Below are 19,201 nucleotides of genomic sequence, written 5' to 3'. Positions count from 1 at the left end.
AAGTGGTAACCAAAAGGAAAACGCGGGTGTCAACTTTTTTCAACGAATTATCTAAAACTCGTCCAAATCCACTCCAAATGGCATAAAACATGTCCCTGAGTGACTTTGAGCTGAAAAATGTGTCCATGAAATTTTGACATTATTTCACTACAAACTGCCTGTCGCAGTCACCAAAAGTGGTAACCAAAAGGAAAACGCGGGGTGTCAACTTTTTCAACGAATTCACCTAAAACTTGTCCAAATCCACTTCAAATGGCATAAAACATGTCCCTGAGTGACTTTGAGCTGAAAAATGTGTCCATGAAATTTTGACCATTATTTCACTACAAACTGCCTGTCGCAGTCACCAAAAGTGGTAACCAAAAGGAAAACGCGGGTGTCAACTTTTTCAACGAATTCACCTAAAACTTGTCCAAATCCACTTCCAAATGGCATAAAACATGTCCCTGAGTGACTTTGAGCTGAAAAATGTGACCATGAAATTTTGACATTATTTCACTACAAACTGCCTGTTCGCAGTCACCAAAAATGGTGGCCAACATCAAAAACGCGGGTGTCAACTTTTCAAAGAATTCACCTAAAACTCGTCCAAATCCACTCCAAATGGCATAAAACATGTCCCTGAGTGACTTTGAGCGTGAAAAATGTGACCATGAAATTTTGACATTATTTCACTACAAACTGCCTGTCGCAGTCGCCAAAAATGGTGGCCAACAGGAAAACGCGGGTGTCAACTTTTTCAACGAATTCACCTAAAACTTGTCCAAATCCACTCCAAATGGCATAAAACATGTCCCTGAGTGACTTTGAGCTGAAAAATGTGTCCATGAAATTTTGACATTATTTCACTACAAACTGCCTGTCGCAGTCATCAAAAATGGTGGCCAACATCAAAAACGCGGGTGTCAACTTTTTCAAACGAATTCACCTAAAACCTGTCCAAATCCACTCCAAATGGCATAAAACATGTCCCTGAGTGACTTTGAGCTGAAAAATGTGACCATGAAATTTTGACATTTTTTCACTCCAAACGATGACACGCCTGTCGCATTCAACAAAAATGGTGGCTGACATCAAAAACGCGGGTGTCAACTTTTTTTATCTGATATAGTGAATACTGAACAGTCTGATGTCAGTGCTCTGTGTTGGACAGTTGATGTAAAGCTGTTAGTGAATTACCTGGAGGCCTCTGTCCTGGTCTCAAGGAAATTCTTCAATGTCTCTGACTAATCTGGGACCAAGTCCCCATTCGTCAAGGACAATGTCTCTCCAATCGTGGACCATGTCTCTGCGATCGTGGACTACGTCTCTGTGATCGCAGACAATGTCTCTGAGATTATGGACAAAGTCTCTTTGATCATGGACAATGTCTTTGTGATCGTGGACGATGTCTCTGAGATCATAGACGGTGTCTCTGTAATCATCGACAAATATCTCCATGATCGCGGTCATGCCGTCGAATCGAGGAACCACAGTGTCTCTACCGATTCTTGCGCAGAGCTCTGCGAAGCATGGGACAATGTCTCTGATCATGGACAACGTCTCTCTCGTCTTTGACAAGGTCTCTGCGATCGTGGACAGTGTCTCTGATCGTGGACGATGTCTCCCTCATCCTCAACAATGTCTCTCCGACCATGGACCATGTCTCGGCGATCGTAGATGATGTCGTGGATGAAGTGGTGACACCTGGAGGAAATCAAAGAGAAACATACAAAGGAAAATGATCAATACATTACTACCTATTCCTCATCAACAGTTTAACCATGAAAACACAGAGAAATATTCAACATTACAGCTGAACCACAACATTTGATGGTTTTACATGCCGTCCTATACTATGACAATTTTACACCTTATTATACAATGACATTTTTGATCTCTTACTATAACATGACATTTTTACTTCTTTTTTGGATTACAATTACTTCTGCATTGCTTTTATATTACAGAATTACTGTTACCACTAATATTAGATTACTTTTACCATTACATATTACTTGTTATATATTACTTCTAAATTCACAGGTAACTTTTACTGTTATAAACTACATCCAGTAACACATTACTTTGACTATTACCTCTTACTGCTGATATTGCTAATTACTTTTACATTACTTCTATTGATACAGATTACTTATACATTATTTTTATACAGCAGATTAATTCTATTATTAAGTTTTTCTGATATACTGAATACTGAACATGAACAGTTTAATGTCAGTGCTCTGTGTTGGACAGTTGATGTAAAGCTGCTGGTGAATTACCTGGAGGCCTCTGTCCTGGTCTCAAAGAACTTCTTCATTGTACGAAGACTCTCTTTGATCGTGGACTACGTCTCTGTGATCGCGGACAAAGTCTCTGAGATTATGGACAAAGTCTCTGTGATCATGGACAATGTCTTTGTGATCGTGGACGATGTCTCTGAGATCATAGACGGTGTCTCTGTAATCATCGACAAATATCTCCATGATCGCGGTCATGCCGTCGAATCGAGGAACCACAGTGTCTCTACCGATTCTTGCGCAGAGCTCTGCGAAGCATGGGACAATGTCTCTGATCATGGACAACGTCTCTCTCGTCTTTGACAAGGTCTCTGCGATCGTGGACAGTGTCTCTGATCGTGGACGATGTCTCCCTCATCCTCAACAATGTCTCTCCGACCATGGACCATGTCTCGGCGATCGTAGATGATGTTGTGGATGAAGTGGTGACACCTGGAGGGAATCAAAGAGAAACATACAAAGGAAAATGATCAATACATTACTACCTATTCCTCATCAACAGTTTAACCATGAATACACAGAGAAATATTCAACATTACAGCTGAACCACAACATTTGATGGTTTTACATGCCGTCCTACACTATGACAATTTTACACCTTATTATACAATGACATTTTCTGACATTTTTGATGCTTTACTATACTGTGGCGTTTTTGGACATTTTTGACCACATACTATACTGTGACATTTTTGATCTCTTATTATAACATGACATTTTTATGACATCTTTTTTGGATTACGATTATTTTTGCATTGCTTTTATATTACAGAATCATTGTTACCACTATTATTAGATTACTTTTACCATTACATATTACTTTTCTTATTACATATTACTTCTAAATTCACAATTAATTTTTACTGTTGTAAACTACATCCAGTAACACATTACTTTGACTATTACCTCTTACTTCTGATATTGCTAATTACTTTTATATTACTTCTATTGATACAGATTACAAATACATTATTTTTATACAGCAGATTAATTCTATTATTAAGTTTTTCTGATATACTGAATACTGAACATGAACAGTTTAATGTCAGTGCTCTGTGTTGGACAGTTGATGTAAAGCTGCTGGTGAATTACCTGGAGGCCTCTGTCCTGGTCTCAAAGAACTTCTTCATTGTACGAAGACTCTGTGATCGTGGACTACGTCTCTGTGATCGCGGACAATGTCTCTGAGATTATGGACAAAGTCTCTGTGATCATGGACAATGTCTTTGTGATCGTGGACGATGTCTCTGAGATCATAGACGGTGTCTCTGTAATCATCGACAAATATCTCCATGATCGCGGTCATGCCGTCGAATCGAGGAACCACAGTGTCTCTACCGATTCTTGCGCAGAGCTCTGCGAAGCATGGGACAATGTCTCTGATCATGGACAACGTCTCTCTCGTCTTTGACAAGGTCTCTGCGATCGTGGACAATGTCTCTGATCGTGGACGATGTCTCCCTCATCCTCAACAATGTCTCTCCGACCATGGACCATGTCTCGGCGATCGTAGATGATGTTGTGGATGAAGTGGTGACACCTGGAGGAAATCAAAGAGAAACATACAAAGGAAAATGATCAATACATTACTACCTATTCCTCATCAACAGTTTAACCATGAATACACAGAGAAATATTCAACATTACAGCTGAACCACAACATTTGATGGTTTTACATGCCGTCCTACACTATGACAATTTTACACCTTATTATACAATGACATTTTTGATCTCTTACTATAACATGACATTTTTACTTCTTTTTTGGATTACAATTACTTCTGCATTGCTTTTATATTACAGAATTACTGTTACCACTAATATTAGATTACTTTTACCATTACATATTACTTGTTATATATTACTTCTAAATTCACAGGTAACTTTTACTGTTATAAACTACATCCAGTAACACATTACTTTGACTATTACCTCTTACTGCTGATATTGCTAATTACTTTTACATTACTTCTATTGATACAGATTACTTATACATTATTTTTATACAGCAGATTAATTCTATTATTAAGTTTTTCTGATATACTGAATACTGAACATGAACAGTTTAATGTCAGTGCTCTGTGTTGGACAGTTGATGTAAAGCTGCTGGTGAATTACCTGGAGGCCTCTGTCCTGGTCTCAAAGAACTTCTTCATTGTACGAAGACTCTCTTTGATCGTGGACTACGTCTCTGTGATCGCGGACAAAGTCTCTGAGATTATGGACAAAGTCTCTGTGATCATGGACAATGTCTTTGTGATCGTGGACGATGTCTCTGAGATCATAGACGGTGTCTCTGTAATCATCGACAAATATCTCCATGATCGCGGTCATGCCGTCGAATCGAGGAACCACAGTGTCTCTACCGATTCTTGCGCAGAGCTCTGCGAAGCATGGGACAATGTCTCTGATCATGGACAACGTCTCTCTCGTCTTTGACAAGGTCTCTGCGATCGTGGACAGTGTCTCTGATCGTGGACGATGTCTCCCTCATCCTCAACAATGTCTCTCCGACCATGGACCATGTCTCGGCGATCGTAGATGATGTTGTGGATGAAGTGGTGACACCTGGAGGGAATCAAAGAGAAACATACAAAGGAAAATGATCAATACATTACTACCTATTCCTCATCAACAGTTTAACCATGAATACACAGAGAAATATTCAACATTACAGCTGAACCACAACATTTGATGGTTTTACATGCCGTCCTACACTATGACAATTTTACACCTTATTATACAATGACATTTTCTGACATTTTTGATGCTTTACTATACTGTGGCGTTTTTGGACATTTTTGACCACATACTATACTGTGACATTTTTGATCTCTTATTATAACATGACATTTTTATGACATCTTTTTTGGATTACGATTATTTTTGCATTGCTTTTATATTACAGAATCATTGTTACCACTATTATTAGATTACTTTTACCATTACATATTACTTTTCTTATTACATATTACTTCTAAATTCACAATTAATTTTTACTGTTGTAAACTACATCCAGTAACACATTACTTTGACTATTACCTCTTACTTCTGATATTGCTAATTACTTTTATATTACTTCTATTGATACAGATTACAAATACATTATTTTTATACAGCAGATTAATTCTATTATTAAGTTTTTCTGATATACTGAATACTGAACATGAACAGTTTAATGTCAGTGCTCTGTGTTGGACAGTTGATGTAAAGCTGCTGGTGAATTACCTGGAGGCCTCTGTCCTGGTCTCAAAGAACTTCTTCATTGTACGAAGACTCTGTGATCGTGGACTACGTCTCTGTGATCGCGGACAATGTCTCTGAGATTATGGACAAAGTCTCTGTGATCATGGACAATGTCTTTGTGATCGTGGACGATGTCTCTGAGATCATAGACGGTGTCTCTGTAATCATCGACAAATATCTCCATGATCGCGGTCATGCCGTCGAATCGAGGAACCACAGTGTCTCTACCGATTCTTGCGCAGAGCTCTGCGAAGCATGGGACAATGTCTCTGATCATGGACAACGTCTCTCTCGTCTTTGACAAGGTCTCTGCGATCGTGGACAATGTCTCTGATCGTGGACGATGTCTCCCTCATCCTCAACAATGTCTCTCCGACCATGGACCATGTCTCGGCGATCGTAGATGATGTTGTGGATGAAGTGGTGACACCTGGAGGAAATCAAAGAGAAACATACAAAGGAAAATGATCAATACATTACTACCTATTCCTCATCAACAGTTTAACCATGAATACACAGAGAAATATTCAACATTACAGCTGAACCACAACATTTGATGGTTTTACATGCCGTCCTACACTATGACAATTTTACACCTTATTATACAATGACATTTTTGATCTCTTACTATAACATGACATTTTTACTTCTTTTTTGGATTACAATTACTTCTGCATTGCTTTTATATTACAGAATTACTGTTACCACTAATATTAGATTACTTTTACCATTACATATTACTTGTTATATATTACTTCTAAATTCACAGGTAACTTTTACTGTTATAAACTACACACATTACTTTGACTATTACCTCTTACTGCTGATATTGCTAATTACTTTTACATTACTTCTATTGATACAGATTACTTATACATTATTTTTATACAGCAGATTAATTCTATTATTAAGTTTTTCTGATATACTGAATACTGAACATGAACAGTTTAATGTCAGTGCTCTGTGTTGGACAGTTGATGTAAAGCTGCTGGTGAATTACCTGGAGGCCTCTGTCCTGGTCTCAAAGAACTTCTTCATTGTACGAAGACTCTCTTTGATCGTGGACTACGTCTCTGTGATCGCGGACAAAGTCTCTGAGATTATGGACAAAGTCTCTGTGATCATGGACAATGTCTTTGTGATCGTGGACGATGTCTCTGAGATCATAGACGGTGTCTCTGTAATCATCGACAAATATCTCCATGATCGCGGTCATGCCGTCGAATCGAGGAACCACAGTGTCTCTACCGATTCTTGCGCAGAGCTCTGCGAAGCATGGGACAATGTCTCTGATCATGGACAACGTCTCTCTCGTCTTTGACAAGGTCTCTGCGATCGTGGACAATGTCTCTGATCGTGGACGATGTCTCCCTCATCCTCAACAATGTCTCTCCGACCATGGACCATGTCTCGGCGATCGTAGATGATGTTGTGGATGAAGTGGTGACACCTGGAGGAAATCAAAGAGAAACATACAAAGGAAAATGATCAATACATTACTACCTATTCCTCATCAACAGTTTAACCATGAATACACAGAGAAATATTCAACATTACAGCTGAACCACAACATTTGATGGTTTTACATGCCGTCCTACACTATGACAATTTTACACCTTATTATACAATGACATTTTCTGACATTTTTGATGCTTTACTATACTGTGGCGTTTTTGGACATTTTTGACCACATACTATACTGTGACATTTTTGATCTCTTATTATAACATGACATTTTTATGACATCTTTTTTGGATTACGATTATTTTTGCATTGCTTTTATATTACAGAATCATTGTTACCACTATTATTAGATTACTTTTACCATTACATATTACTTTTCTTATTACATATTACTTCTAAATTCACAATTAATTTTTACTGTTGTAAACTACATCCAGTAACACATTACTTTGACTATTACCTCTTACTTCTGATATTGCTAATTACTTTTATATTACTTCTATTGATACAGATTACAAATACATTATTTTTATACAGCAGATTAATTCTATTATTAAGTTTTTCTGATATACTGAATACTGAACATGAACAGTTTAATGTCAGTGCTCTGTGTTGGACAGTTGATGTAAAGCTGCTGGTGAATTACCTGGAGGCCTCTGTCCTGGTCTCAAAGAACTTCTTCATTGTACGAAGACTCTGTGATCGTGGACTACGTCTCTGTGATCGCGGACAATGTCTCTGAGATTATGGACAAAGTCTCTGTGATCATGGACAATGTCTTTGTGATCGTGGACGATGTCTCTGAGATCATAGACGGTGTCTCTGTAATCATCGACAAATATCTCCATGATCGCGGTCATGCCGTCGAATCGAGGAACCACAGTGTCTCTACCGATTCTTGCGCAGAGCTCTGCGAAGCATGGGACAATGTCTCTGATCATGGACAACGTCTCTCTCGTCTTTGACAAGGTCTCTGCGATCGTGGACAATGTCTCTGATCGTGGACGATGTCTCCCTCATCCTCAACAATGTCTCTCCGACCATGGACCATGTCTCGGCGATCGTAGATGATGTTGTGGATGAAGTGGTGACACCTGGAGGAAATCAAAGAGAAACATACAAAGGAAAATGATCAATACATTACTACCTATTCCTCATCAACAGTTTAACCATGAATACACAGAGAAATATTCAACATTACAGCTGAACCACAACATTTGATGGTTTTACATGCCGTCCTACACTATGACAATTTTACACCTTATTATACAATGACATTTTTGATCTCTTACTATAACATGACATTTTTACTTCTTTTTTGGATTACAATTACTTCTGCATTGCTTTTATATTACAGAATTACTGTTACCACTAATATTAGATTACTTTTACCATTACATATTACTTGTTATATATTACTTCTAAATTCACAGGTAACTTTTACTGTTATAAACTACACACATTACTTTGACTATTACCTCTTACTGCTGATATTGCCAATTACTTTTACATTACTTCTATTGATACAGATTACTTATACATTATTTTTATACAGCAGATTAATTCTATTATTAAGTTTTTCTGATATACTGAATACTGAACATGAACAGTTTAATGTCAGTGCTCTGTGTTGGACAGTTGATGTAAAGCTGCTGGTGAATTACCTGGAGGCCTCTGTCCTGGTCTCAAAGAACTTCTTCATTGTACGAAGACTCTCTTTGATCGTGGACTACGTCTCTGTGATCGCGGACAAAGTCTCTGAGATTATGGACAAAGTCTCTGTGATCATGGACAATGTCTTTGTGATCGTGGACGATGTCTCTGAGATCATAGACGGTGTCTCTGTAATCATCGACAAATATCTCCATGATCGCGGTCATGCCGTCGAATCGAGGAACCACAGTGTCTCTACCGATTCTTGCGCAGAGCTCTGCGAAGCATGGGACAATGTCTCTGATCATGGACAACGTCTCTCTTGTCTTTGACAAGGTCTCTGCGATCGTGGACAGTGTCTCTGATCGTGGACGATGTCTCCCTCATCCTCAACAATGTCTCTCCGACCATGGACCATGTCTCGGCGATCGTAGATGATGTTGTGGATGAAGTGGTGACACCTGGAGGAAATCAAAGAGAAACATACAAAGGAAAATGATCAATACATTACTACCTATTCCTCATCAACAGTTTAACCATGAATACACAGAGAAATATTCAACATTACAGCTGAACCACAACATTTGATGGTTTTACATGCCGTCCTACACTATGACAATTTTACACCTTATTATACAATGACATTTTCTGACATTTTTGATGCTTTACTATACTGTGGCGTTTTTGGACATTTTTGACCACATACTATACTGTGACATTTTTGATCTCTTATTATAACATGACATTTTTATGACACCTTTTTTGGATTACGATTATTTCTGCATTGCTTTTATATTACAGAATCATTGTTACCACTATTATTAGATTACTTTTACCATTACATATTACTTTTCTTATTACATATTACTTCTAAATTCACAATTAATTTTTACTGTTGTAAACTACATCCAGTAACACATTACTTTGACTATTACCTCTTACTTCTGATATTGCTAATTACTTTTACATTACTTCTATTGATACAGATTACAAATACATTATTTTTATACAGCAGATTAATTCTATTATTAAGTTTTTCTGATATACTGAATACTGAACATGAACAGTTTAATGTCAGTGCTCTGTGTTGGACAGTTGATGTAAAGCTGCTGGTGAATTACCTGGAGGCCTCTGTCCTGGTCTCAAAGAACTTCTTCATTGTACGAAGACTCTGTGATCGTGGACTACGTCTCTGTGATCGCGGACAATGTCTCTGAGATTATGGACAAAGTCTCTGTGATCATGGACAATGTCTTTGTGATCGTGGACGATGTCTCTGAGATCATAGACGGTGTCTCTGTAATCATCGACAAATATCTCCATGATCGCGGTCATGCCGTCGAATCGAGGAACCACAGTGTCTCTACCGATTCTTGCGCAGAGCTCTGCGAAGCATGGGACAATGTCTCTGATCATGGACAACGTCTCTCTCGTCTTTGACAAGGTCTCTGCGATCGTGGACAATGTCTCTGATCGTGGACGATGTCTCCCTCATCCTCAACAATGTCTCTCCGACCATGGACCATGTCTCGGCGATCGTAGATGATGTTGTGGATGAAGTGGTGACACCTGGAGGAAATCAAAGAGAAACATACAAAGGAAAATGATCAATACATTACTACCTATTCCTCATCAACAGTTTAACCATGAATACACAGAGAAATATTCAACATTACAGCTGAACCACAACATTTGATGGTTTTACATGCCGTCCTACACTATGACAATTTTACACCTTATTATACAATGACATTTTCTGACATTTTTGATGCTTTACTATACTGTGGCGTTTTTGGACATTTTTGACCACATACTATACTGTGACATTTTTGATCTCTTATTATAACATGACATTTTTATGACACCTTTTTTGGATTACGATTATTTCTGCATTGCTTTTATATTACAGAATCATTGTTACCACTATTATTAGATTACTTTTACCATTACATATTACTTTTCTTATTACATATTACTTCTAAATTCACAATTAATTTTTACTGTTGTAAACTACATCCAGTAACACATTACTTGGACTATTACATCTTACCTCTGATATTGCTAATTACTTTTACATTACTTCTATTAATACAGATTACTTATACCTTATTTTTATACAGCAGATTAATTCTATTATTAAGTTTTTCTGATATACTGAATACTGAACATGAACAGTTTAATGTCAGTGCTCTGTGTTGGACAGTTGATGTAAAGCTGCTGGTGAATTACCTGGAGGCCTCTGTCCTGGTCTCAAAGAACTTCTTCATTGTACGAAGACTCTCGTTGATCGTGGACTACGTCTCTGTGATCGCGGACAAAGTCTCTGAGATTATGGACAATGTCTCTGCAACCATGGACAATGTCTTTGTGATCGTGGACGATGTCTCTGAGATCATAGACGGTGTCTCTGTAATCATTGACAAATATCTCCATGATCGCGGTCATGCCGTCGAATCGAGGAACCACAGTGTCTCTACCGATTCTTGCGCAGAGCTCTGCGAAGCATGGGACAATGTCTCTGATCATGGACAACGTCTCTCTCGTCTTTGACAAGGTCTCTGCGATCGTGGACAATGTCTCTGATCGTGGACGATGTCTCCCTCATCCTCAACAATGTCTCTCCGACCATGGACCATGTCTCGGCGATCGTAGATGATGTCGTGGATGAAGTGGTGACACCTGGAAGAAATCAAAGAGAAACATACAAAGGAAAATGATCAATACATTACTACCTATTCCTCATCAACAGTTTAACCATGAAAACACAGATAAATACTCAATATTATAGCTGAACCACAACATTTGATGGTTTTACATGCCGTCCTATACTATGACAATTTTACACCTTATTATACAATGACATTTTTGATCTCTTACTATAACATGACATTTTTATGACGCCTTTTTTGGATTACGATTATTTCTGCATTGCTTTTATATTACAGAATTACTGTTACCACTAATATTAGATTACTTTTACCATTACATATTACTTTTTAAATTACTACTTCTAAATTCACACGTAACTTTTACTGTTGTAAACTACATTTAGTAACACATTACTTTGACTATTACATCTTACTTCTGATATTTCTAATTACTTTTACATTACTTCTATTAATACAGATTACTTATACATTATTTTTATACAGCAGATTACTTCTATTATTAAGTGATTCTGATATACTGATATACAGCTGAACCAGAATTTTGAACAAACATTAGAGGGCTGTTTCAGAAAATACTGACTGCCATCACCTCCTGAGTTGTTTTCATTACCGAGCTCCTCTCCTACTTTCATCCAAACACTGTCTTTAAAATCGTTATCTTTATAATATTTGTTGCCATTGTCAAATAGTGCTGGATAGTGAGACCAGAGTCTCTGCCATCTTCCGTCAGCTGCTAGTGTGATGTTTCAAGAAGCTACGCCCTGATTGGTTGAATGCTTTCCTGCCGCGGATGAAACGTTAAAAAGCGTCAAGCATCAAGTATTAAGACACAACAAACACATTTCTCATTACTAACATATACTGTACAAGTATGGGACAATATACAGCTATGGACAGATTGTAGCCACAAATCTATAAACAAACAAAAACGACAGACAAAAAACTGAGACACAAAACAATCACAATGAGATGCTAAACTGCCACAATGAAGCAAAAAGACCTCAAAGAAATGTAAAATGATCAGGACACAGAACTACAGAGACGCAGTGAGACCGACTACAAAGAGACAAAGAAGCAGCTGACCATAAACAGTTATATAAAATATATATAAAATAGCCAAGTAAAGACACAAAATGATGCAATAAGACCACAAATAGACATACAATGATACAGTGAGACCACAAATGTTCACGACTGACTACTACATAGTTACCTTGCCTCCGTAAGATGCCCACAACTCATGTCAGGGACGCCTCCGTCACAGAAACACAAACAAAATACAACAGGGATTTAAACAGACTATCACGAGCTCGTTGTTTTCATCCGTTCATGTTGGGGGTCCACAGCTCACGTCAGGGACGCCTCAGTCACGGAAACACAAACACACTCTTGCCCACGCGATAAAAATGACTGAAAATGGAAATATAGTCAAAATATGTAAATAAAAGAGAAGGCTAATGCTAACGCTACCCGCTAACGCAAATGCTAATGCTAGCCGCTAGTTAGTTCGCTCCTTAGCCTTACCTTCGTGCCATGTTCAGCGTCCATCTTCACTCGTTCGACAAAAAGCAGCTCCAAAGCTTGCTTTAGTATGCAGGCTTCTTCAGTAATCCAGTTTTCTCACAGTACTGACAAACAGAGGCAACAGCTCTCATGTTGGTTTAAATCTGTTTTCCGGCTTCGTTTCTCCGCCTCTCTGCCTCTCAGGGCTCCGCCCACAAGGTCATGACCGATGACGACACACGACGCAGCCAATGAAAACACACGAAAGCCAACGGCAGAAAAAACGCCAGTTGAGCCATTTGGTTAAATGTTTGGACTGTCTTCCTCTAAACTTTTCAGACCTTGCCCTTGTACACCAGCCTTAAAAACTTCAACAAGCTGCCTGAGGATTGTACCCACAATCTCTGAATTTATGAGGTGCATCTTAACAGCTTGAGCAGCTGGACAAAACTCACTTGAGGCAGTTTTTCTAAGAGCTCTTTTAGTCTTCCCTTTGGACATCAGCCTTTAAAATAGAGTCAGGCTTGAACATGCCCAATCTCAAAAACTATCAAAAGCCACTTCACCCTGAGAGCCACAGGAATGCTTTTGTTTTCTGGGACCTTTCAGTCTTTCTACAGGCTTTCTTACTCCTTGAATCAGACCTTTAAACAAGGTTTCCCAAAAGCTTTGCAGTCTTCATTTTGGATGCTGAGTTTTCAGTGTTGCCCTAAGGATCAGACAAACAACCTCAAGACTTCTGAAATGGTTTATTTCCAGACTGTCTTTGTACGTCCTCAGGACCAGGGCCCTTTGACCGATGGGTCTGCTGTCAGAGAGACAGGGCAAGGAGTGACTGAGCAAATCAAAGGGCTGCATGCAGCTCTACAATGAAATAAGGTTTTTAACATTTGAAATAGTAAAAAGTTAGAAAATCAATATGTGGTGGTCAGTGTTGATATTGTAGCAGCCTTAAATAAATCAATCATCATTACCTCTGCCATTCTCCTTCACTGAAATGACCTTAATTTAAGGGGGGAAGCTGTAGAGATGCAGTTTTGTTAACTGTGTTATTTACTATATTTTTTACCATTATCTATAAAACCATTAAACATGCTACTGGTCCATTGTGTTTGACAGTTTTCCATGAAATGTGCACAAACCTTCTGCAGCTCCTTACAGTAACAGGTCCCAGCGTGGCCTCTGTTGTTTCTCACCTCTCAGAGATCCAAACCACGTTCTGTCGTCCAGCACAATGATTACTCTACCTCAGAGAGGGAGATTGGCATGGGATATTTCAATCATCACTATCACAAGTTTAATCAGAGAAGACAGTGAAATTAAAGGAGAAGATGGACCTCATCAGATATTTTCACAGGCAGCAAAAATTCATGTTTTATTCATCGTCGTCCCCCAAACCTGCAACATCCGGCTTAAAGATCTGAAGACATCTTATAGTGCTGCGATTCATTTAGTGGAAATTATCTGTGAGAATATGTCATATCTCTCTCTATATATATCTCTGTATATATAGTCCAACCATAAATGGCTGTAGTACACATTGAGTGCTGGCTTCAAACATTGGATGAATATTTACAGTAAACTGGTGTAAATGATTCATCTGTGCTGACAAAACACATTCTCCTTTTCTTTTGTTCACCTCTGGTAACTTATAGTGATTAATAATAGCGAATGGAAAATAATTTTAAATATATTCTCTTGAATGCATTTTATTGATATTGATATATGTGCATGTACTGTTGACCGTTACAGTAAAAAAAAAAATGAAAAAAAGAACCATTGTTCTCATCAAACAGTGACAGTAACTATAGTTTATCAGTCTTCCCTCATACAATAGGAAATATTATTACATCTATTGGTTTAAAAGGAAGTGCCATTACATACAGGTATGTTGTATATTCACTACTCTTGAGAAGAAGATACAGACAATAATTTGTGCATTAATTACTGTAAAAGTCAAGGAAAGTCTATCTTAAGCAGCAGGAAGCAAGTAAAGTATATTTAAAAACAGGAAATGCGCTACAACAGTGCGTATTAGAAAATTACATATTTCCTCTCTACAGAGTGGCTCTACAAAGCGAGGACGTTTTTAAAATAATCCATACTGAATGATATCAATACCTTACATTCTCCTTAAGCCTGAGATATTTAGATATTAGAGGACAACCACGTTTTGCTGAAACACAGGTGAAACAGAAATGTTACACAAACTTAACTGGTTAAATGCAAAATTTAAATTTTCTCGGGTGGTTTGATCTAGATATTAAATCCTCTGACCAACATGAAATATGCCTTATTGAGCTCTAACACTGGTTACGGTGCTTTCACTGACATTCTGTATCGCTCTGATTAAAAAGACAAAGTTAATATGATTTGCTGCTGCTTTTCAAAAAAAGCTACCAAGACACATAATTATATCAATAATCAAACCTATGATAATTGCCTGCAATCATTTAGTAGTTAAAATGACAGATATAGTAAAATAAATTCTGTACAGTTACACATGTATAAATATGGTGAACATTTACGAATATGCTGAATTTACTAATATCAAAGTTTCAAAGTGCTGTGTATAATGAGGGCTAGATTCACCTAAAAAAGTACAACTTCATAAAGATGCAAAGTGAGATTAATGAACATCCAACTACAGCATCCTCTTTGTACAGTATACATAGCATATAACATAAGGTTTGTGATTTTAGGAGGTCTAAATGTAAACACAGTAAGTAATTTCCAGTGCATCGGGGCAAATCATCAACGTCCAAAAATATGACACAGAAACAACGACAGCATCGCCGCACTACTATAACTCGTTTTAAGCAGGAGCAACTCAACAAACTCTGTATGATTCCAAATGTGAAGCATATATTACGTAAGCTAAACCTTTTCACTCTCCCTGCTCCTCTGATCAGTTGAAGTCTGCAGGAATGATAAAATATGTTCAGCTGCCATCGGATGGCAGTACTGTGATCCTGCAAACCCCGAGCAGGGCTCCTCTCAGATTACAGAATGGAAACACTGTTACAGCCTCACAGGCTGCTCAATAAAAACAGTATAATTACACACAAACACAGCATAGCTGTGTCCATGGCTGCGCTCCATTCACCTCAGTTAGAAGTGATATCTCCTTGACTTGAGAGAATGTCTCCTCTTCCTCTTCCTGTGGCACTGCTCCCTCCTCTCTGGCCAGGGGAAACCGCTCTCGGCGGTTCTGTAGGCCTCGTCGTACTCGTCGCTGTCAGAGTCCACCTCGGCCGCAGGGAAAACTCTGTCTGGGAAAACTTCCCTCAGCTTGGAAACGAAGAACGCCTCGAGGCTGCGGCCGGCCTTCGCCACCTCAGAGTCAGGCTGTGGTCAGAGAGAGGAAGAGCAATTACACTCAGATGAATGCCTGTGAACTACTGATGATGATGATGATATTTATTATTTGAACTTTAAATCTACACATACAAGATATCCGTTTTCAGCTTACATAATTGAACTTTGCACAGTTGTGGAACATGAGAAAAACATCAGCAACAAACTGATCAGGACAGCTGTAATGTCGAGTGTTCTTCTTATTGAGTCTGGCTCTGATTACAGACAGGTCCATTGGTCTCTTGATGATCTGGTAGTAATGACGAGCCTGCATGAAAAAGCAGTGACATTTAAGACTTTTAAACCATCCACCCATTCATTCCAGTTTCACTTCAAAATGCAGCAGATAAACGCTCCATAACTGCACTCAAGAGCAGGGACGAGTGGGTCCCCATTTATCATGTTCTCCGTGTGTGCAGGAAGCCAGATGCATGGCAAAACTCTGTGCATCTCTGCCAGCAGTTTTAATCTTTTCAGCTGTTCGACAGTTTGACATGCTGTGAAGCACCGGCAAAGACAGAGAAGAAGACGACTGCCAGCTGCTGTAAGCATTAAGGGTGTAACGATTCTGAAACAGAGACTGAAACTGTGGTACAATCATTCATTTCTCATATCCTGATGTGTGATCCTCACACAAATAGCAGCAGTCAGAGCAAAACATGAGGACCTGTAAGTATAATAAAAGTGTAATCACTCACAAGTGGACTGACGGGCTCGTGGAAGGGAGCACTCAGGATGTTGCTGAGGATCAGAAGAGTCAGCCGCTCACATTTCTGCAGTCGGCCAAACATGAAAGACTGTTGTTAGAGATGCAGGAGAAGGAGCACACACACACACACACACACACAAGTCCAAAACCAGCAGCCATCATTATCATTAATGCGGCTAATGAGATGACCTACTCTCTGGTCACATGCAGACAGTCCATGCACCACTTTGTGTTCTCCAGATGTTCTCTCGTTCTCACAGTCGTAGTCGACCTCTGGCTGCTCGACATCTCTGCACAGGCTGCACACCCAGTCACCTCTGAACGGGACAACAAACGGCATCAGATTAACAGTCTGACAGGAGGGGAGAGAAGAATGTGTAGTAATGTGACAGTGTAAGAAGCTTACGAGGGGAAGCTGAGCAGAGACGGGATGTGGCAGGACAGATGAAAGACTTTTGGACAGCGGTCGCAGCACAGCAGCTCTCCTCCAATCAGACACACAGCACAGAAGTCCTCGTTCTCCATCTCTGTGTCGTCCTGCTCGGCCTGGACTTCCACAGGGTTTGCGATCAGGAGCGGCCTCTGACCAGGTCCAACGTGGGCCTCGTCTTCCAGGTCAGAGCGAAGCGGCTGTGGGTCGTCAGCCGTCAGCTCAGGCTCAGATTCGACTTCGAGCTCAGACTCCGCAGAGCCCTGAGAGTCTGGAGGCTGATCGGACACGACGTTAGAATCAGTCTCGGCCTGAAAACCAGGATCATATTCAGGCTGGATGTCAGACTCTGTTTCAGCATCGCCTGACTCTGCATCCAGTCCTTGGCCATCCTCTGATCCCGCTCCTGCATCTGATTCTGGGTCTGCCTCGTATTCAAGACTCGGCTCTGACTCCCCTGCGAGGTCAGTTTCAGCACAGAGCCCCATCTCTCCTGCAGCCACTGATTTCTGCTCAGCCAGACATTCGAGCTCAGCCTCAGACGAAGACTCTGTATTTGGGTCAGAGTCTGGTGATGCATCTGAGTCGACCTGTGGATCGACCCGAGAAACAACTGCATCTTCTGAGACTGATCTAGGATCAGAGTCAGAGTCCAGCTCCAGTGCAGAGTAACTCTGTGGCACATATTTAGGGTCTGTGGAGGGAGGTGTGGATGCTTTATGAATGCTCAATTCCCCTTTGTTATCAACATCACTGCCGGTCGACTGTGTGGACTGAGTACGAGTCTGTTGCTCTGCAGCAAACGGTGGCACTGTAAGGGAGAGGGCGGCCCTCCTGGTCTCAGAGCCTCCTGCTACTTCCTGTGTTCACAACAGAGGAGAGGAGAAAATATAAAAAGAATTAAGCTAAAGTAACACATTGATATCAGTCTCATTTTCTGTTCTCAGGGACGTGAACCAGCAAGACTTTTACTTTGAAAATGTTCTGTCCTGTGACTGCCTCTGTGTTTTTCTCTGCTGTATGAAAAGAATGAGACATACTTGAGGCACTGCATCAGGCCAGGCTCTCTGCTGTGGGAGAGTCTCGCTCTTCTCCGTGGTGCTGGCGGGTAAAGGGTCACTCTGCCGTCGTCCATGTGGGGGGAGCTGAGAGACGAGTATTTTGAGACGCTCTAAGCAAACCACAGGAACCCTGGCCTTTCGGAGTCCTTCTGAACATCTCTGTGAGGCAGGCAGAGAACAAGTTTAAAAACTTTACCTTATTTTTCTTGACTTGTGCACAGACAGATGTTTGACTCGACAGCTGTTTCACACCTGCTGTGGCCGTTTCTTGACATCCTACATTTCTCCTTGGCCTCATAATCAATCTCTTCATTTACATAAGTAAAAGAATGATCTAAAAAGAAAGAGTGAGAGAGATGATGAGCACAATCTTTGTGTTTTGTGTATTTGAGGATATGAGAAATAGTAATAGCATCTCTCCAGCACCTGGCTCTGTCTTATAGGACAGGCAGAGGAGAGTGGTGTCCTGTGGTTGGGGCCATGTCAGACGAAGTTTCCTTGACAACACAAAGCACCTCCCATCTGACGCTCTCCTCTGTCTGGGATCCATACCTGCATACTGAGAACAACACAAGCGTCATGTAAACACAGACTGTGAGGGAACGCTGCCCTTTATTAGTGTGGCGTAGTGTTTTTTCATTTTTCAAACTTGTAGCTGAGGCAATTTAAAACTCCCTCTGAAGCCCCAGCAGGCTTAATACAACTTTTTTCCTATGCAGTTGTACTCTCTGAGACCTGTAAACAGACTTTGATGTGTAAAAATCAATCGCACCTCCCCTTTAAAATATGCATACTGCCAAAACTGGAAGTGTAATACAATATGTGTC

General features: G+C 39.8%; 1 protein-coding gene and 3 long non-coding RNA genes across 14 annotated transcripts; 1 reads left to right on the top strand and 3 right to left on the bottom strand.

Moving 5' to 3' along the window:
• Positions 1 to 1,183: 1,183 nt before the first annotated feature.
• On the bottom strand, positions 1,184 to 10,100 carry LOC127142948 (uncharacterized). 7 transcript variants are annotated; one of them, XR_007814061.1, is made up of 8 exons: positions 9,767 to 10,100; positions 7,639 to 8,086; positions 6,529 to 6,978; positions 5,511 to 5,958; positions 4,401 to 4,850; positions 3,375 to 3,822; positions 2,265 to 2,714; positions 1,184 to 1,686 (listed from the first exon to the last, which is right to left on the bottom strand). It is a non-coding gene; the product is annotated as an uncharacterized LOC127142948 (long non-coding RNA). The 7 variants fall into 7 exon arrangements; XR_007814066.1 differs by lacking the exon at positions 9,767 to 10,100 and adding an exon at positions 8,657 to 8,961; XR_007814064.1 differs by lacking the exon at positions 3,375 to 3,822.
• On the top strand, positions 5,828 to 11,292 carry LOC127142951 (uncharacterized). 5 transcript variants are annotated; one of them, XR_007814069.1, is made up of 5 exons: positions 5,828 to 5,915; positions 6,854 to 6,935; positions 7,962 to 8,043; positions 10,090 to 10,171; positions 11,200 to 11,292. It is a non-coding gene; the product is annotated as an uncharacterized LOC127142951 (long non-coding RNA). The 5 variants fall into 5 exon arrangements; XR_007814071.1 differs by lacking the exon at positions 7,962 to 8,043; XR_007814070.1 differs by lacking the exon at positions 10,090 to 10,171.
• On the bottom strand, positions 11,290 to 13,082 carry LOC127142953 (uncharacterized). Its single transcript, XR_007814075.1, has 3 exons — positions 12,839 to 13,082; positions 12,528 to 12,567; positions 11,290 to 11,324 (listed from the first exon to the last, which is right to left on the bottom strand). It is a non-coding gene; the product is annotated as an uncharacterized LOC127142953 (long non-coding RNA).
• A 1,417-nt stretch (positions 13,083 to 14,499) lies between these two features.
• On the bottom strand, positions 14,500 to 18,448 carry LOC108891753 (tripartite motif-containing protein 66). The gene is made up of 6 exons (XM_051078268.1): positions 18,350 to 18,448; positions 17,290 to 18,173; positions 17,077 to 17,200; positions 16,873 to 16,947; positions 16,290 to 16,442; positions 14,500 to 16,165 (listed from the first exon to the last, which is right to left on the bottom strand). The coding sequence occupies exons 1-6, from the start codon at positions 18,446 to 18,448 to the stop codon at positions 15,929 to 15,931; spliced, it is 1,572 nt and encodes a 523-aa protein (XP_050934225.1). The 3' UTR covers positions 14,500 to 15,928.
• Positions 18,449 to 19,201: the final 753 nt, after the last annotated feature.

The sequence above is a fragment of the Lates calcarifer genome, linkage group LG2 (genome assembly GCF_001640805.2).
Source record: "Lates calcarifer isolate ASB-BC8 linkage group LG2, TLL_Latcal_v3, whole genome shotgun sequence".
NCBI classification, from domain to species: Eukaryota; Metazoa; Chordata; class Actinopteri; family Centropomidae; genus Lates; species Lates calcarifer.
This window is presented reverse-complemented; position numbering and strand designations above follow the sequence as displayed.